The 14698-nt window shown below is 39.4% G+C and overlaps 1 protein-coding gene across 4 annotated transcripts in view; it reads right to left on the minus strand.

Moving 5' to 3' along the window:
* The window catches only part of DENND5A (DENN domain containing 5A), an 80508-nt gene that overhangs the window by 15384 nt on the left and 50426 nt on the right, over window positions 1–14698 (minus strand). For all 4 annotated transcript variants that reach the window (XR_014000087.1, XM_081155678.1, XM_081155680.1 and 1 more), the window contains exons 9-12: window positions 10787–10937; window positions 10021–10114; window positions 7294–7425; window positions 5661–5813 (exon numbers count right to left, since the gene is read on the minus strand). Coding sequence is in view for 3 of the 4 variants with exons in the window: in XM_081155678.1 (XP_081011804.1) it covers window positions 5661–5813; window positions 7294–7425; window positions 10021–10114; window positions 10787–10937 (530 nt within the window). In the remaining variant the exon portion in view is untranslated. The remainder of the gene's footprint in view (window positions 1–5660; window positions 5814–7293; window positions 7426–10020; window positions 10115–10786; window positions 10938–14698) is intronic.

Below are 14698 nucleotides of genomic sequence, written 5' to 3' on the forward strand. Positions count from 1 at the left end.
AATTATTGTATTATTTTCCATATGAACAACTATAAACTTACTTTTGTCCCGCCCTGTTTGAGTCATGTAGTAATTGGTCATTTTACCCAGGCACAAAGTTGAATAGCATTTGCAAGCCTGATATAAGGGAGCAATGTGCCTAGGTAGTGAGTGAGCCCCGCTGGCCACCCAGCAACTGCTTTGTCTCTTTCCAGTCATCCTTCAGTACATAGCAACTCTCATTATGTGATAAAAACTTTACTTCAGGTTCACGGTAAATGTTCCTATAAAACTGACATAATACATATGTAACATAGATGTATGTTTTAGTAGTAGGATTTATTAGTATAATAATTTTATAAATGACTAGTTCTGTATTTTATAAAAGTAATAATAATGATAGAAGCTACCATGTCTTGCTTGAGGTCTGCTATGAACTATGTTAAATGTTCAAAATACAGTATTTTATTTAATGCTCCCCAAAGTCCTATAAGGTAAGTAACCCTATTCTCATTTTCTTTAGAAAAGAGCAAACTGAGGATCAGAAAGATTGTAAAAGATCACACAGCTAGTAAGTACAGTGTTGGGATTCAAGCTTGAGTCTGAGTCTATCTAACCATTGCTGGTAATGATGCTATACAGACTGCTTCTGAAAGAGATCACTTAACTTTGGAAGTTATACCTTCTGAAGAAAATTTTATGCTCTGGGATGAATATGAGACTTTAATAAGGGCTCAAGATTTTTCCCTTGAGCCCAGCTGGGCATGGCTTAGAGGTTGAGCGTTGACCTGGGATCCAGGAGATCGGGTTTGATTCCCAGTCAGGGCACATGCCCGGGTTGCGGGCTCCATCCCCAGTCGGGGGCATGCAGGAGGCAGCCGATCAATGACTCTTTCATCATTGATGTTTCTATCTCTTTCTCTCCCTCTCCTTTTCTCTCTCTGAAATCAATAAAGATATATTTTAAAAAAACAAAAAATTTTTTCCTTTGAGAATATCAATAAACTATTTTGTTTCTATCCACCACCTTCATCTACCTATTTGCCCGGGGAAGGGGGGGGGGAATCAACCATCTAAATGGAAGAAAATGGATCAGCGAGCTGTTAAAGTAACACTTGCTGTATGTTTGGATTTCCTACAAGATTTAACCAGCTTAAAACAAAACCCACAATTTCAATGGCAATTTTTTAATAAACACATAAGTTAAAACTAGAGAAGACCATTTTTTATTCACTGAAATACCAAAGATTTGAAAAAACAGATGTTCAACAAAATCAATGAGACTTACGGTCCCTATACACTGTTACTATTATATTTATACAACATACGTAGAAGATAATACAAAACCTTAAAATAGTCATGCTCTTTGAGATAGTAATTCAACTTCTAGAAATCCATCCATCCATTTATCAAAACCACTAGAGGGGGCTCCTAAAAGGGCAGGGACTTTGACTTATCACTATTCCCAGCATCCAGGCAGACTCAGGAGGCAGCCTCCCTTAATAGGAATGTGTGGATGTGATACAAACTAAATATAGGTGGTCACCATAGAGCCCTCACATGCCATCACGCTGAAGAACCAAAGGCAAGACCACCACCAGGCCACTGTACCAGAAGGACACCCAGACTAACGGTGATTATACTAGTCAAGGAGGGAGGGCAGGGGTAAGAGAGAGTAGCAGCTGGGCTGAAGCTTAGTAATAGGGCACTGGGGTCTTTCTAGTGCAGGAGACAAGAATTATTCTTTTTCCTCTTTTGCAAAGGGACTGATAGAGACTGCAAGGTTCAATATAGTCTGACTACCCTTCAGTGATGTGACCACATGATAAATAGATTAGTACCAGAGTCTCCAAGAAAGTCAATGCATCAAGGGTGAGAAACAACCTCTTTTCACTTACCAGTTCCCAAATGGCGGCAACTACAAAACTATTATGAAAAAATCAAACCTCACCTCTTATTGTCAGATAAATATACTAGAGTAGGATACCCATCTCCTTGGAATATGTCATCAAAAGCAAAAGAGAGTGGTTAGAGTGTCGGCCTGAGGACTGAAGGGTCCTGGGTTTGATTCTGACCAAGGGCACGGGTACCTCAGTTGCACGCTCAATCCCCGGCCCTGTCAGGTTGCGAGCGGGAAGTAGCCAATCAATGTGTCTCTCTCACATCTATCTCCACCCCCTACTCACCCACTTCCACTCTCTAAAAAGCAATGGAAAAAATATCCTCAGGTGAGGATTAAAAAAAAGAGAGAGAGTGGTGAGGATAACAGAGCCTTATGAGGTTTTGAGGATTTGCTGCAGGCAGCCTTCCATGCAGACTGTCATGGCTAATAAAATTTAGGAAGCTAGCAGTAAGAACTGCTGCTTGGGTTCTCTCTACTTTCTAAGTAGACAGAATGGGGAGCTGATCAGTAAGGTGCCCCCACAAGAGGGAGATAAGATAGTTCTCTGAGAGTGAAGGTGGTCACAACCTGTGTGTGATCATGTAGTCTGCACAATGGAAGAGACCAGGTAACCAGATTATAACCTGTGGACAGAAACCAAACTGAAGAATGTCTCAGCAGGAGAAAAGTGCTCTACACACAGGTCAGCAAAGTGGAGGTCTAAGGAACATGCTGTAGGAACCCAACATAGAGTCAGGTCAATCCCCAGTGAACGTGTGTCCCTGGGGCATAATGCCCTGCCGACAAGTGCAGGCCCTCACTCCCTGTGGTGACTCTTCCAGTGTTCCAAAGCAGGACTCAGAAATCAAACCGCAACAGAACAGCCCCCGTTTTTTTTTTGTCCTTGTTTCTTACCAAACAAGTAGCTTCTGCCTATCCAAACTGAGAGAAGCGTGAAATGGATCCCACAGAAATTCCCCACGCTGTGGGGATTCTGACAGAATATGGGCGCCAAGCCTCAGTGCACAGGTTTAGAACACGTGATGATATGGTTATTTTTTTAAATGCCTCAAGATTTTTATGGCAAATATTAAAAAGCTTTGAGGGCATATGTTTTACCAAAAAGCTGAAAGAGCTAACTTAACCACAGTGCCAGGCTTGCTAAACTTTAAGAAAAACGATAAAACGATCATGAATGTTCTACTTGTTATAAAGAAACACAAACCTTTCGTGTAGAATCTAGCATAATAATAGCTATCATATGTAAAATACCTATCACATGGTACGTACTTATTTTTATTACATCTAATTATCATAACAACCCTGAAAGGTAGGTTTTATTAACTCTGTATTATGGATAAGGAAAACGAGAGTCAAAAATCGCAAATCACTAGAAGTCATCCAGTAGAGCTAAGCTTCAAATCCAAGTCCTTCTGACTCCAAAGCTCATAGTGTTGCTACTTACACCATAGGACTCTCAAAATTTCAGGGATGTGATACACAATCTTTAACGTTTAAAAAACTGTAATCGCAATGTTGTTTATAATACTGAAAAATCAGAAGTAATCTAAATCACCAATAATATGGGATTGAGTCAAGTATGACACATCTATACAATAATACATTAATTAAAACTGAGCTTTTAGAAGAATAACTACAAACATTTACAGAGAACCTCACCCAGATACCAGGCTCTGAGCTTAGTGCTTTACATGAATTATCTTACCAAATCCTGAGAGAACCCTATAGAGGTGGGTACTTCAAAAAATCCATCAGACATATGAGGAAACAGCAGCTTAGAAAAGCTAGTTCTCTCACTCAGTTTCATAAAATTATTAAGTAGGAATCAAACCCAGGTCTATCTGGTTTATAGTCTGAGCTCTTAAATACTGTAATATCATCCAAAAATTAGTTAAGGACATGGAAAAAATATTATGAGGTAAAAAAAAGCAAGTCACAGCCCGGGTGGCATGGCTAGGCAGTTGCACATCAAACTATGATCCAGGAGATCCAGGTTCGATTCCCAATCAGGGCACATGTCCAGGTTGCAGACTCGACCCCCCAGTAGGTAATGTGCAGGAGGCAGCCAATCTATGACTCTCTCTTATCATTGATGTTTCTATCTCTCTCCCTCCCTCTCCCTTCCTCTCTCTGAAATCAATAAAGACATATTTTTTAAAAAAAAAGCAAGTCACAGAACATTATGTACAGTATAATCCCATTGGATTTTTTTAAAAACAGCTTTTTTAAAATATAATTCACATTACCATAAAATTCACACTTATAAAGTATATAATTCCCTGTGCCAAAAATAATACCTAGTTTCTAGTATATTCACAGTTGTGCAACCATCACCACTACTTAATTTTTGAACATTTTCATCACTCCAAAAAGAAATCCCATACCCATTAGCAGTCACTCCCTAGTCCTCCCTCCTTCCCACCTCTGGCCTCTTTTAATCTACTTTCTGTCTATGGGTTTGCCTAAATGGAATTATACAATATGTGGTCTTTTGTGACTGGCTTCTTTTACTCAGCATGTTTTCAAAGTTCATCCATGTTGTACCATGTATCCATACTTTATTCCTTTTACTGAATAATATTCTATTGTATAGATATGCCACATTTAGTTTACCTATTTATCAGCTGATAGATATTTGGAATGTTCTACTTTGGGCCTATTAAGAATAATGCCTCTATGAATACTTGTGTACATGTTTTTATGTAGACACGTTTCCATTTCTCTTGAATACATAGCTAGAAGTGGACTTGCTGGGTCACTACACTATGTTTAACATTTTGAGGAACTGCCAGACTATTTTACAAAGTGGCTGTGCCATTTACATTCCCACCAGCAATGTGTGAAGGTTCTAATTTCTCCACATCCTCACTAACACCTGTCATTGTCTTTTTTTAATTTTAGCTATCCTGGTGGGTGTGAGAAGGTATCTCATTGTGGTTCTGCTGGGTTTTTAAATATACACCTGTATATGGGTATATGTGCACAGGAAAAATGCTTTGAAGGACAGGTGTGGTAGACTGTCTCTAAACCATAAGAATGGGAACTCCAGAAGGGCAGAGATCTTGGTCTATTTTGTTCAGACCGAGATCTAAGGTTATCTCAAATGCCTACAACAGTGCCTGGAACACTGTAGGCCCTCAGCAAATATTTGCAGGACACTTATATGTATTTCCTAATTTGCCCAAAATAAAACTGCTTTTGATAATGTTTCAAGTTCTTTTCAAATTGAAAAATGCATACAAGTAAAAGTTGTCCATCTTGACTTCAAAGTATTTTGAAATAAGGAAATTCTCTGGGTATTAAGCAGTAAAAATCAAACTTACTCAACTTTCTGCAGAATTCTCTCAAATCTTTAGATGGTTAAGCTACCTGCATGTAAAAGAAATGTTAATTGCAAACCTTCATCCACTGGGAATGTACAATTAGTGAAGGACTCTTAGAGTATGTTTGGTACTTCTGAGCTTCAAGTTCCCTCTATGTTTCTCTATGTTCCATCTCTAAGGCCAGCTGCCAAACAGGATCTACAGTATGGCACTCAGCTCTATTGGCAGGACAGAAGGCACCATTTCTAAAATGTCTGGCACACAGATTTATGAAGCTTATTTTTAAACAAAACAATCTGGATCCTATTTAATTGCTTGTTTAGCTATTTCTAGTCTCACTCCATGCACCCTGTGTACCATTCTTCAAAGCCAGCCAGCTGGAAGAGTAAGGGAAAGCTAGGAAGTGAAAACAGGAAGATAGCTTACACAGCAGAGAGAGGCTAGACATTCATTACCTGTTTTACTTGGAGCCCATGACTCCAGATCCTTTCCAAGAGGTCACAAAGGCTGGCGATCAAGGTGTTCTCTTCCACCCCTGTGATGTTGACCTCCCCATGCCCTAGCTCCACAGCCTCCCGGCCCATCTTCTCCACCAGCATTCTCTTGGTCTATAAGAAATCAGTCGGTAACATTAGACAACCACAGTGAACAAGATCACATGCAACTGGAAAGGGCTGCGACCACCTGCACAATACATCTGTTGGGATGGGAGGTAAAAGATTAGACCCAGATACATAGTGTGTATTTATTCTCCACTATATAGGTCAGGTTATGATGAAATGCATTCTTTAAAAGTTAAAGAGATAAGAATATAGCAATCACTGTATGACTCGAACAAGTGATTTCATCACTCTGGGTTCAGTTTTTGCATTTATGAGATAAAAAAGAGTTCTATAAAACCCTTTGGTCATGCTCACTTCTAACATTCTCTGATTCTCACTGTTTAACCTTATTTAACAAAACTTCAAGCATTTAATCCCTAGAAATAAATCTGAAGTACCTGTCAAGGGGATAAAAAATATTTGCAGGACACTTATATGTATTTCCTAATTTGTCCAAAATAAAACTGCTTTTGATAATGTTTCAAGTTCTTTTCAAATTGAAACATGCATACAAGTAAAAGTTGTCCATCTTGACTTCAAAGTATTTTGAAATAAGGGGGAATAATTTACTTTTAGGTAAAAATTTGTGTTTATTATAAACCAAAACCCAAAAAAACACATGCTATTTAATGATAATCTCAGCTTTAACTACTATTTGCCAGGTAATATGTTAAGCATTGCATTATCTCATTTAAGCCTCCAAATAACTCTCTAAGTATTATTACTGTTCTCAATTAATTGATAAGAAAATTGAGGTCCCAATTTACTGATAAGAAAATGTAACTTGCCAAAATCACACAGCCTTTGAACCTAAATCTGCCTTAATATTGAGTCCAAGTTCTTAAGTAAGATTTAACCATGTTATAATTTTGTAACATATAAAAATTTAAAGAGCAAGGGAAAATCACCACTATTATTACCTTGATTGTGGTAAGAATATCATGGTTGCATGTGTATGTCCAAACTCATCAAGATGTATACATTAAATGTGTGCAATTTTTTTATATCAATTCTCAATAAAGCTTTTTTAAAAATGACTGTCTTTGTAGAATTGATAAAAATATCCCACAACAAGATTAAACTGAATAACACACTTTGGCCTGGCACATAGTAGGCATTCATAAATTCTTATTCTAGACATATGAAATCACTGCTATCGAATTAAAATAAGGCAAAAACATTTTCATATGTGTAAGACTAATATGCTGAAGACAATTCAACTACAATGATTTCAAGTAATGTTAGATGTCTAAAGTTAAAAACTACATCTATCTCTGTTTTAAAGAATATATATTAAGTTTATATCAAGCAAACTGTGCTTGCCCTTGATTAATGTTTTATTTTATATAAAACAAATATGCCTAATTCCAAGTTAACAAGATCTTAAAGTGAGTACTATCCCACTATATTAATAATTTTAAAACCAAGAAAGAGCAGTCAGAGCCAAACCTTGGGAATAGCACACACACAGGCGTCCACAGCTCACCTTGTTGCGGCATTCTTTCAGCAGGCCCTCTACAAACTTCCAGTTGGTTTGGGCAATCACTGATGGGGAGAGGTTGGACAGTTTGGGCTGGCGGATGGTGCTGCCCATACTCCTGGCTTCCTGGATGTACTTCTACAGGCAAACGGAAGAATGAGACTGTGTGGGTGCACACAAACTACAGGTGATGAGTACTGATGGGTGCCTGAAGAGGGCACTATCACCCAGCACTTTCTTACTGCCTCTTTCCTAGGCTCAGATAAAATTGGGGCAGAAAGTTTAAAATGTAAAACTCTGTAGCCCTGGCCAGGTAGATCAGTTGGTTAGAACATTGTACACCACGGTTACAGGTTCCATCCCCAGTCAGGGAACATAAACAAGAATCAACAAATGCATAAATAAGTGGAACAACAAAGTGATGTTTCTCTCCCCCCTGCAAAATCAATAGATAAATTTTTAAAAAAATTAACTGTATACAAGAGAAAAACAGAAAATATGATGAATTGTTTTCTCTGATATAAAGCACTGCGTAAGTACTGTAATTACCTTTGCTTTAATGATACAAAGGGTAAAACAACAACAGAAAACATAGCTGCAGTATGTATACAGCTCAGTGCACAAACCCACCCAAATCTCAGAGTACTATTGAAAAAATCATTTTACCCACTAAGCTGGGAGGAATTTAACTCTTCTTCCCATATCAAAGATATCCACCTCTGTTATAAAGTATAACAACCTCGTTCAAAACAACTGTATTTTCTGCTTTTCTACACTGTACTAGTGATTTTCCACATGCTGTTTGTTTTAGCATTCTGTGTTAAATGCACTGAACTGCACACAAACATTCTCTCAGTATCCCGGGTTCACAACCAGCATTTTTACCCCATTCTTCCTTATTCCCCCATATTTATTCCAGTAGTATATTTCTGTCTGGCCCCTCAATCTGCCCCTACTACCAATCTCCAAGATTAGGCTTCAATTACTATCACCTGAACTACTGCTACTTGCCTCCTAACTTGCTACTATAGCTACTTCTAGTACCTCCTTCCACCAAACATTCTGCCCCCAGTCTCCAGCACACAACAATCACCAAGCTTTCAATTCTGCATTTCCTCTAGTTAAAATGCTCTTCTTTGTCTCTACAATCCTATCATCCTCCAAGGCTTAAAAAGATTTTTAATACACTATAAAGTCTTGTTTGATGATTACCCCAAGTAGAACTGACCTCTGCTTTCTCTAATCAGTGATTAAACACTGGCTTGCATCTGATATGGCCCTTTAACAAGACTCTTCTACTACAGTTATTTCTGTACCTGACTTTGCTCCCTTAATAAACTGGTATTCCCTGAGGACGAGGCTACCTCCTTGTCATCTTTATATTTCAAACTGCTTACTACAGTGATTTTGACCAAGAATATGTGCTCAATAAACAATGCTGAAAGAAGTAATATGGAGGTGAGGTGGAAGACCCAGGGGAAACTTTAAAAATAACACCAATACCCAACACCCCTTACAGCACCCTCACAAAAACTAGAAGTACAACTGTATCCTATAAATCAGCAGTTAAAATTTTATAACCATATCTTGCTATTTTAATTTATTCATTTAAAATATAGCAAAGACAAAATATGTTACTTTCCCATTCACTGAGGTGCCAGACACATATGAAAACAATATGCTTTACTGGGTTTTATATGTATATAATGCAATTTACAGGGTATTTTCTCAAAGAGAAGTTCCTAAAATAGGTTTCTGAAGGTTAAACTTCCATTTTCACAACTTCTCTACAACTGAGTAAGGCAGGGTCTCCCACCTGAGGTCTGTAACTAGCTTTACTAGGAACAAATTATAGTAAAGCTGAGAAACTCAGCTTACAAGCAATGAGGACTCAGAAGGTCAATTCAAGAATCCTCAATCCCCAGGCACCATAAAATAGCATTCCACTCCTTTGCTCCTCTAAGGGGGGGGGGGGGGGTGAATCAAGATTATCTTTTTTAAATTAAGCTACACAAAAGAAAAAGAGGGGAAAGTACCCTCCCCCACCCAGTTCAGATATTGACAGCACTGATCCCAGTTCAGCTTCTCTTCCAATTCTAACAGAACTACTTTACTACCATACCACACACAAAAGCCTCACAAATTTTAAAAGGATTTCTGCCAAATTTCAGACTCTTATCTCCTGAGATTCCTGTCAGACTCCCCAGGGAGTATGATGAATGAGGGAGTCCTGAAAGGACAGTGAAAGGCTCTCCTCTAAGCACTGCCATCATTGCTGAGTGGGGCTGCAAATAGGGCCTGACTCATAGAAAGAACCTACATGGTTAGTAGCTGGCTGTCATGTGCAAAATATCACACATCCTGGATTTGTCCTAACTTAGACTCAGCATCAGGTATCAGAAACTAACTCTATTATGAACCCTTCTTTATGGGGAGAGGAGTCTGAATGTGGAGTAGAGGCGACCCCAACAGTCGGCACAGACAATCTCTACTTCGATTCCACCACTGTAAGTAACTTCCCTACAATAAATCCTGTTATAATCTATGGGGTTGCCTGCTTTGTTCTTTGGCCTCAAATTACCTTCTTGGTTCGGTGGTGACTGTGCCTCTGCTCCACAGTCAGACAAGATCACTGCTAGGACACTTGAATTAGACCAGAGGCCAAGGAAATAGGAAAGAGGAGAGTGTAGCATGATAATAGGCCTATTCCCTGTCATTTTTAAGGTGGCTTACCTCTCTCTGGTCATTGTCTAAACGCAAGTGTTCTGTGTGCTGCTTCTGCCTATCTTTCCGCCTCCACTGGGCAGGGGCATTCCTTTTTGTCCACCTGAAAGAATCAAAGCAGACAATAACAGCCCATTAAGAAAGTAAGGTCAACTGATAGGAGAAAACTTGAATGTCTAAGGACCAGTGCTGGGCATGGAAAACCACCAAGGAGTCACCATAGACAGCTCAGAGGCCTTGGAGAAGAGTAGCTTAAAGATCAGTGACTGGGCAAGAAAGGTAACTCCCCAGGGGACACAGACATATTTCTCTCTCTTCAAACGTCTACAAAAAGTTTACATACAGATCCAAAATGATACTCAGCTCTGTCTGGGCTTTGTTATACTAATCTCCAAAAGCATTAAAGAATAGCAGTCCTACTAAGTTATCTACCTTCAGTTCATACTCCATTTCAACCACCACTTACTGAAGATAAAATGCTAGCAAGATGTTGTACGGGATTCAGTCAAGGGATCATTTCAGCCCATCTGCAGCCTGGCTTTTTGCAGGTCCTGGGCATGGGGAGCTATCCCAATTTGCACAGTGGAGACAGAAACTGATGACACTCTGTCATCCATTTTCTTGTTCAAAAAAGTGAAAAACATGGATAGTTTTGGTCTTCTCCATATTTGCTTTATAAAATCCAGGAGCCTTCTATCAGCTCAGGCCCCGATACTGGATGATTAGGGAACTGTGATTAGGGAGCTGCATCAGGGAATCCCTGGGGTTGACTCACTTGTTGCTGGCTGGCCCAATGGAAAGCACATCAGACTGAAGCTTTGGGAAGAAGCCTGGCTCATACTTTCCTTGCCCAATCTTCATGTCAAGTAAATGGGGGTGAACTGCAGTATGGTCTATTTTTGCCAGACGCAGCTCAATTGCTTTCTCTGGATCAGGAAAAAAAGTCAAATATTTTCTTAAATATACCATATTCTGGGCCATATAATAAGTCCCAATAAATTTAAAATAATTTGAATCACACAAAGTACATCTTCTGACCACAATAATCAATAATAACATCTTAAAACTAACACACTTCTAAATAACCCATGAATCAAAAAAGAAATCAAAAGGGAAATAAGAACTGAATAAAAATGAAAACACAAAATATAAGAATGTGTAGCCCTGGCCAGTGTGACTCAGTTGGCTGAGCATCATCCTGTGCACCAAAAAGTTCCCGATTTGATTCCCAGTCAGGGCACATGCCCAAGTTGCAGGCTCAATCCCCACTAAGGGGTGTGCAGGAGGCAGCCAACCTATGATTCTCTCTCATCAATGTTTTGTTTTGTTTTAAATATATCTTGATTGATTTCAGAGAGAGGAAGAGAGAGAGAGAGAGAGAGAGAGAGAGAGAGAGAGAGAGAGAGAAACATCAATGATGAGTCGTCATTGATTGGCTGCCTCCTGCACACCCCAACTGGGGATCGAGCCCACAACCCGATGGTCATGTGCCCTGACCAGAAATCGAACCACAATCTCCTGGATCCTAGGTCGATGCTCAACTGCTGAGCCACGCCTGGCCAGGCAATGTTTCTATCTTTCTATCCCTCTTCCTTCCTCTCTCTCTAGAAAAATCAATAAAAGCATACTTTTGAAAAAAACACACAAATCAAAACCACAGTGATATACCACTACAAACCTATTAGAATGGCTAAAATTGAAAAGACTGACCATACTAAATGTTGGCAACAGTATGGGAGAACTATAACACTCATAAACTGCTAGTGGGAATGTAAAATGTACAACCTCTTTGAAAGACAATTTGGCAGTTTCTTTAAAAAGTCAACATATAAACATCATATGATCCCATCATTCCACTCCTAGGTATTTATCTAAGGGAAAAGAAAACATATGGATACAAATGTTCAGCCCTAGCCAGTTTTGCTCAGTGGTTAGAGTGGACTGAAGGATCCCAGGTTCAATTTCCACCAAGGGCAGTACCTTGGTTGCAGGCTCCATCCCAGCCCGGTCAGGGCGTGTGCGGGAAGGCAACCAATCTGTGTCTCTCTCACACTGATGTTTCTCTCTTTCTCTCCTTCTTTCTCTCTCTCTTTCCCTTCCACTCTCTCTGGAAAGAAATGGAAAAAATATCCTTGGGTGAGAATTGAAAAACAACAACAAAAAAACAAATTTTCATAGCCCAAATATCCACCAACAGGTAAATAAACTGAGTAAAATAATTATGCTGAGTAAAAGAAGCCAAACTTCAAAAAGAGTAGTGTATGATTCCATTTATATAAAATTCTAGAATATGAAAACTCTTCAGTAACAGGAATCACAGCAGTGGCTGCCCTTGGTATTTGGAGAGAGAGTGGGGAAGCGATAGGTGAAGGTATTACAAAAGAACAAAGTTCTGAGGGTGATGGGTATATTTACTAGTTCTTAATATAAGTGAATACATATACCAAAACTTTAAATATGTGAAGTTTACTGTATGTCAATTATACAAAATTTTTTAAAAGAACAAAAAAAGCTGGTAACTCTCCTGGTATTTTTCAGTCATGTAAAAACACCTCAACCTTTGGGCCTTGCTGTATCCTAAGTCAACTTGCCTTCTCTCTTTGGAACTCCCTTACTTCCTCCCATCCTTACTCTTATTCAACAGAACTTATTGTCTAAAATGTGCCAGGTACTAAAAAGAAAATATGCCAAGCACCATTCTAGGCCCTGCAGATACGGTGAGCCAAAGAAACATCTTTATATATAAAGTGAGAATTGATTGTCACCAAGATCCCTTTCAAATGTAATACTTTAAAGGATCTCCAAAAAGAGTCCTTTAGTTATGTCTTTACCATTCTCCAATCAGGCTGGTTCAAGCAGCTGAGGTATCTATGTGAGATGGGGCGAGGTATCTGAACTACTCCTCTGGGCTACAGATGTGAGGCCAGTAGCAAAAACCTGGCTCTAGCATATTTGCAGTGCATCTCTCTGGGACACACCTACAGCATATACCAATAGCAAAGATATTCCCATTATTCCTGAGAGCAGAGCATAAGAGTTGCCTGAAGGGTCTCTGTGACACTCATTTTTTTTTTTTTTCCTGAAATAAGCCATACAAAGGAGGGTTAGTTAACCCTCCCTTCCATACCCCAAACCCCATGTTCTAACAGGCCCATGACAACACATGTCCTGGCCACAACTGAGACCAAAGTAACTGAAATCAGTATGCTGTGATGTTTGGTGTTCAACAAATGCATTACAGTGGGTTACGAATTCACTGCCTTAACCCCTTGGGCAGATGGGCAATGTCTCTAGTGACTAGTGTCTTTTGCTTTATAGCCTCTAGCTATAAACAGACTCCTCCCTTTATTCCAGTGAGCCATATATAAATACTGTTGTTTTCAAGTATATATATCACAACATAAAAGATTGGGAAGTCTTGATTTAAACTGATGGCTTGGGAGATGTTTCTCTAAACCTACAGTCTTGTAAAAATTTCCATCAAGCTTCCCAGGACCAAAGCCTTAGGCAGGGTTCAGGAATCTGAAGCCTGATGTGTTCCAGAAGGCATGGATGACAATGTCATAGTAGTCCACTTGCATGGGCAACATGTCCTCAAGCCTTACCAAGAGGACTGTCATCTTAATGGAAGACCTGGATCAAGAGCTGAAAGGTAAAGACAGAAGGCTAGAGAACATAGTCAGTGAAGGCAGGATTTTGCCCAAATTGTCACCAGTTGTATCTTCAAAACCTAGAAAAATGTGCCCTGGACTATGTGGCTCAGTTGGCTAGAGCATTGTCCCATACGCCAAAGGTCTCGGGTTCGATTCTCAGTTAGGGCACAAGCCTAGGTTGCAGATTAGATCACCCAGCAGGAGGCAACTGATCTATGTCTCTCTCACACATCAATGTTTCTCCCCTCCCTGCCCCCGCTTCCCATCTTTCTAAGAATTAGTGAACATGTTTGGATGAGGGTTATAAATTAATAAATAAATCCATTTAAAAAAAAAAACAACTAGAAAAATGCATGTCAAGTTTATTCCTTTGGTAAGTATTTTTTGAACACTTAACATATGTGAAGCATGTAGTAGGTAGTTATAATATTTGGTAAATGAATGAACAATATACACAAAACAGCTACAAGGATACGGAACATGCCACAAGGAAGTGAACATACTACTTAATCTGACGCCTCAAACTGAGACTACTCTCTAGTTATACTCATCTAGACAGGGCTTCTATGAACAAAAAGACTTTTTCAATCGTGTATGTAGCAAGCCACTTTTAACATCTATATGTGCTAAGCACAAGCCTAGAAGTTTGGGGTAAGAAAATAATTAATACAGTCTCTGTTCTTACATTGTTCCTGTTAATGACAGCTCAAAAGAACAGAGATTATAGAGGGGAGATAAGGGCAAAGCACCACAGAAGCAGAGGAGGCATCCACTAGCTAAGCCTGAGGGCATTAGAGAAGGCTTCACGGAGGAGACGTACCAGGTAAGTTTTTGTGGCAAACACTGTAGACTGCTTACTCATAACTCATTTGCTCCTTCTTTCTTGCTAACAGAACCCCCCAGTATTGTTCAGGGTAACATTACATCCAATTCACTACTCACTTTCACAGCCTCCCTTGCACTTAAGTATGGTCACCTAACGTGGTTCTGGCCTGAGACAACGGAAGCTTTGGGAATTTCTAGAAGAGCTGTTG

Source organism: Miniopterus schreibersii, assembly GCF_964146895.1.
Source record: "Miniopterus schreibersii genome assembly, chromosome: 12".
Taxonomy (NCBI): domain Eukaryota; kingdom Metazoa; phylum Chordata; class Mammalia; order Chiroptera; family Miniopteridae; genus Miniopterus; species Miniopterus schreibersii.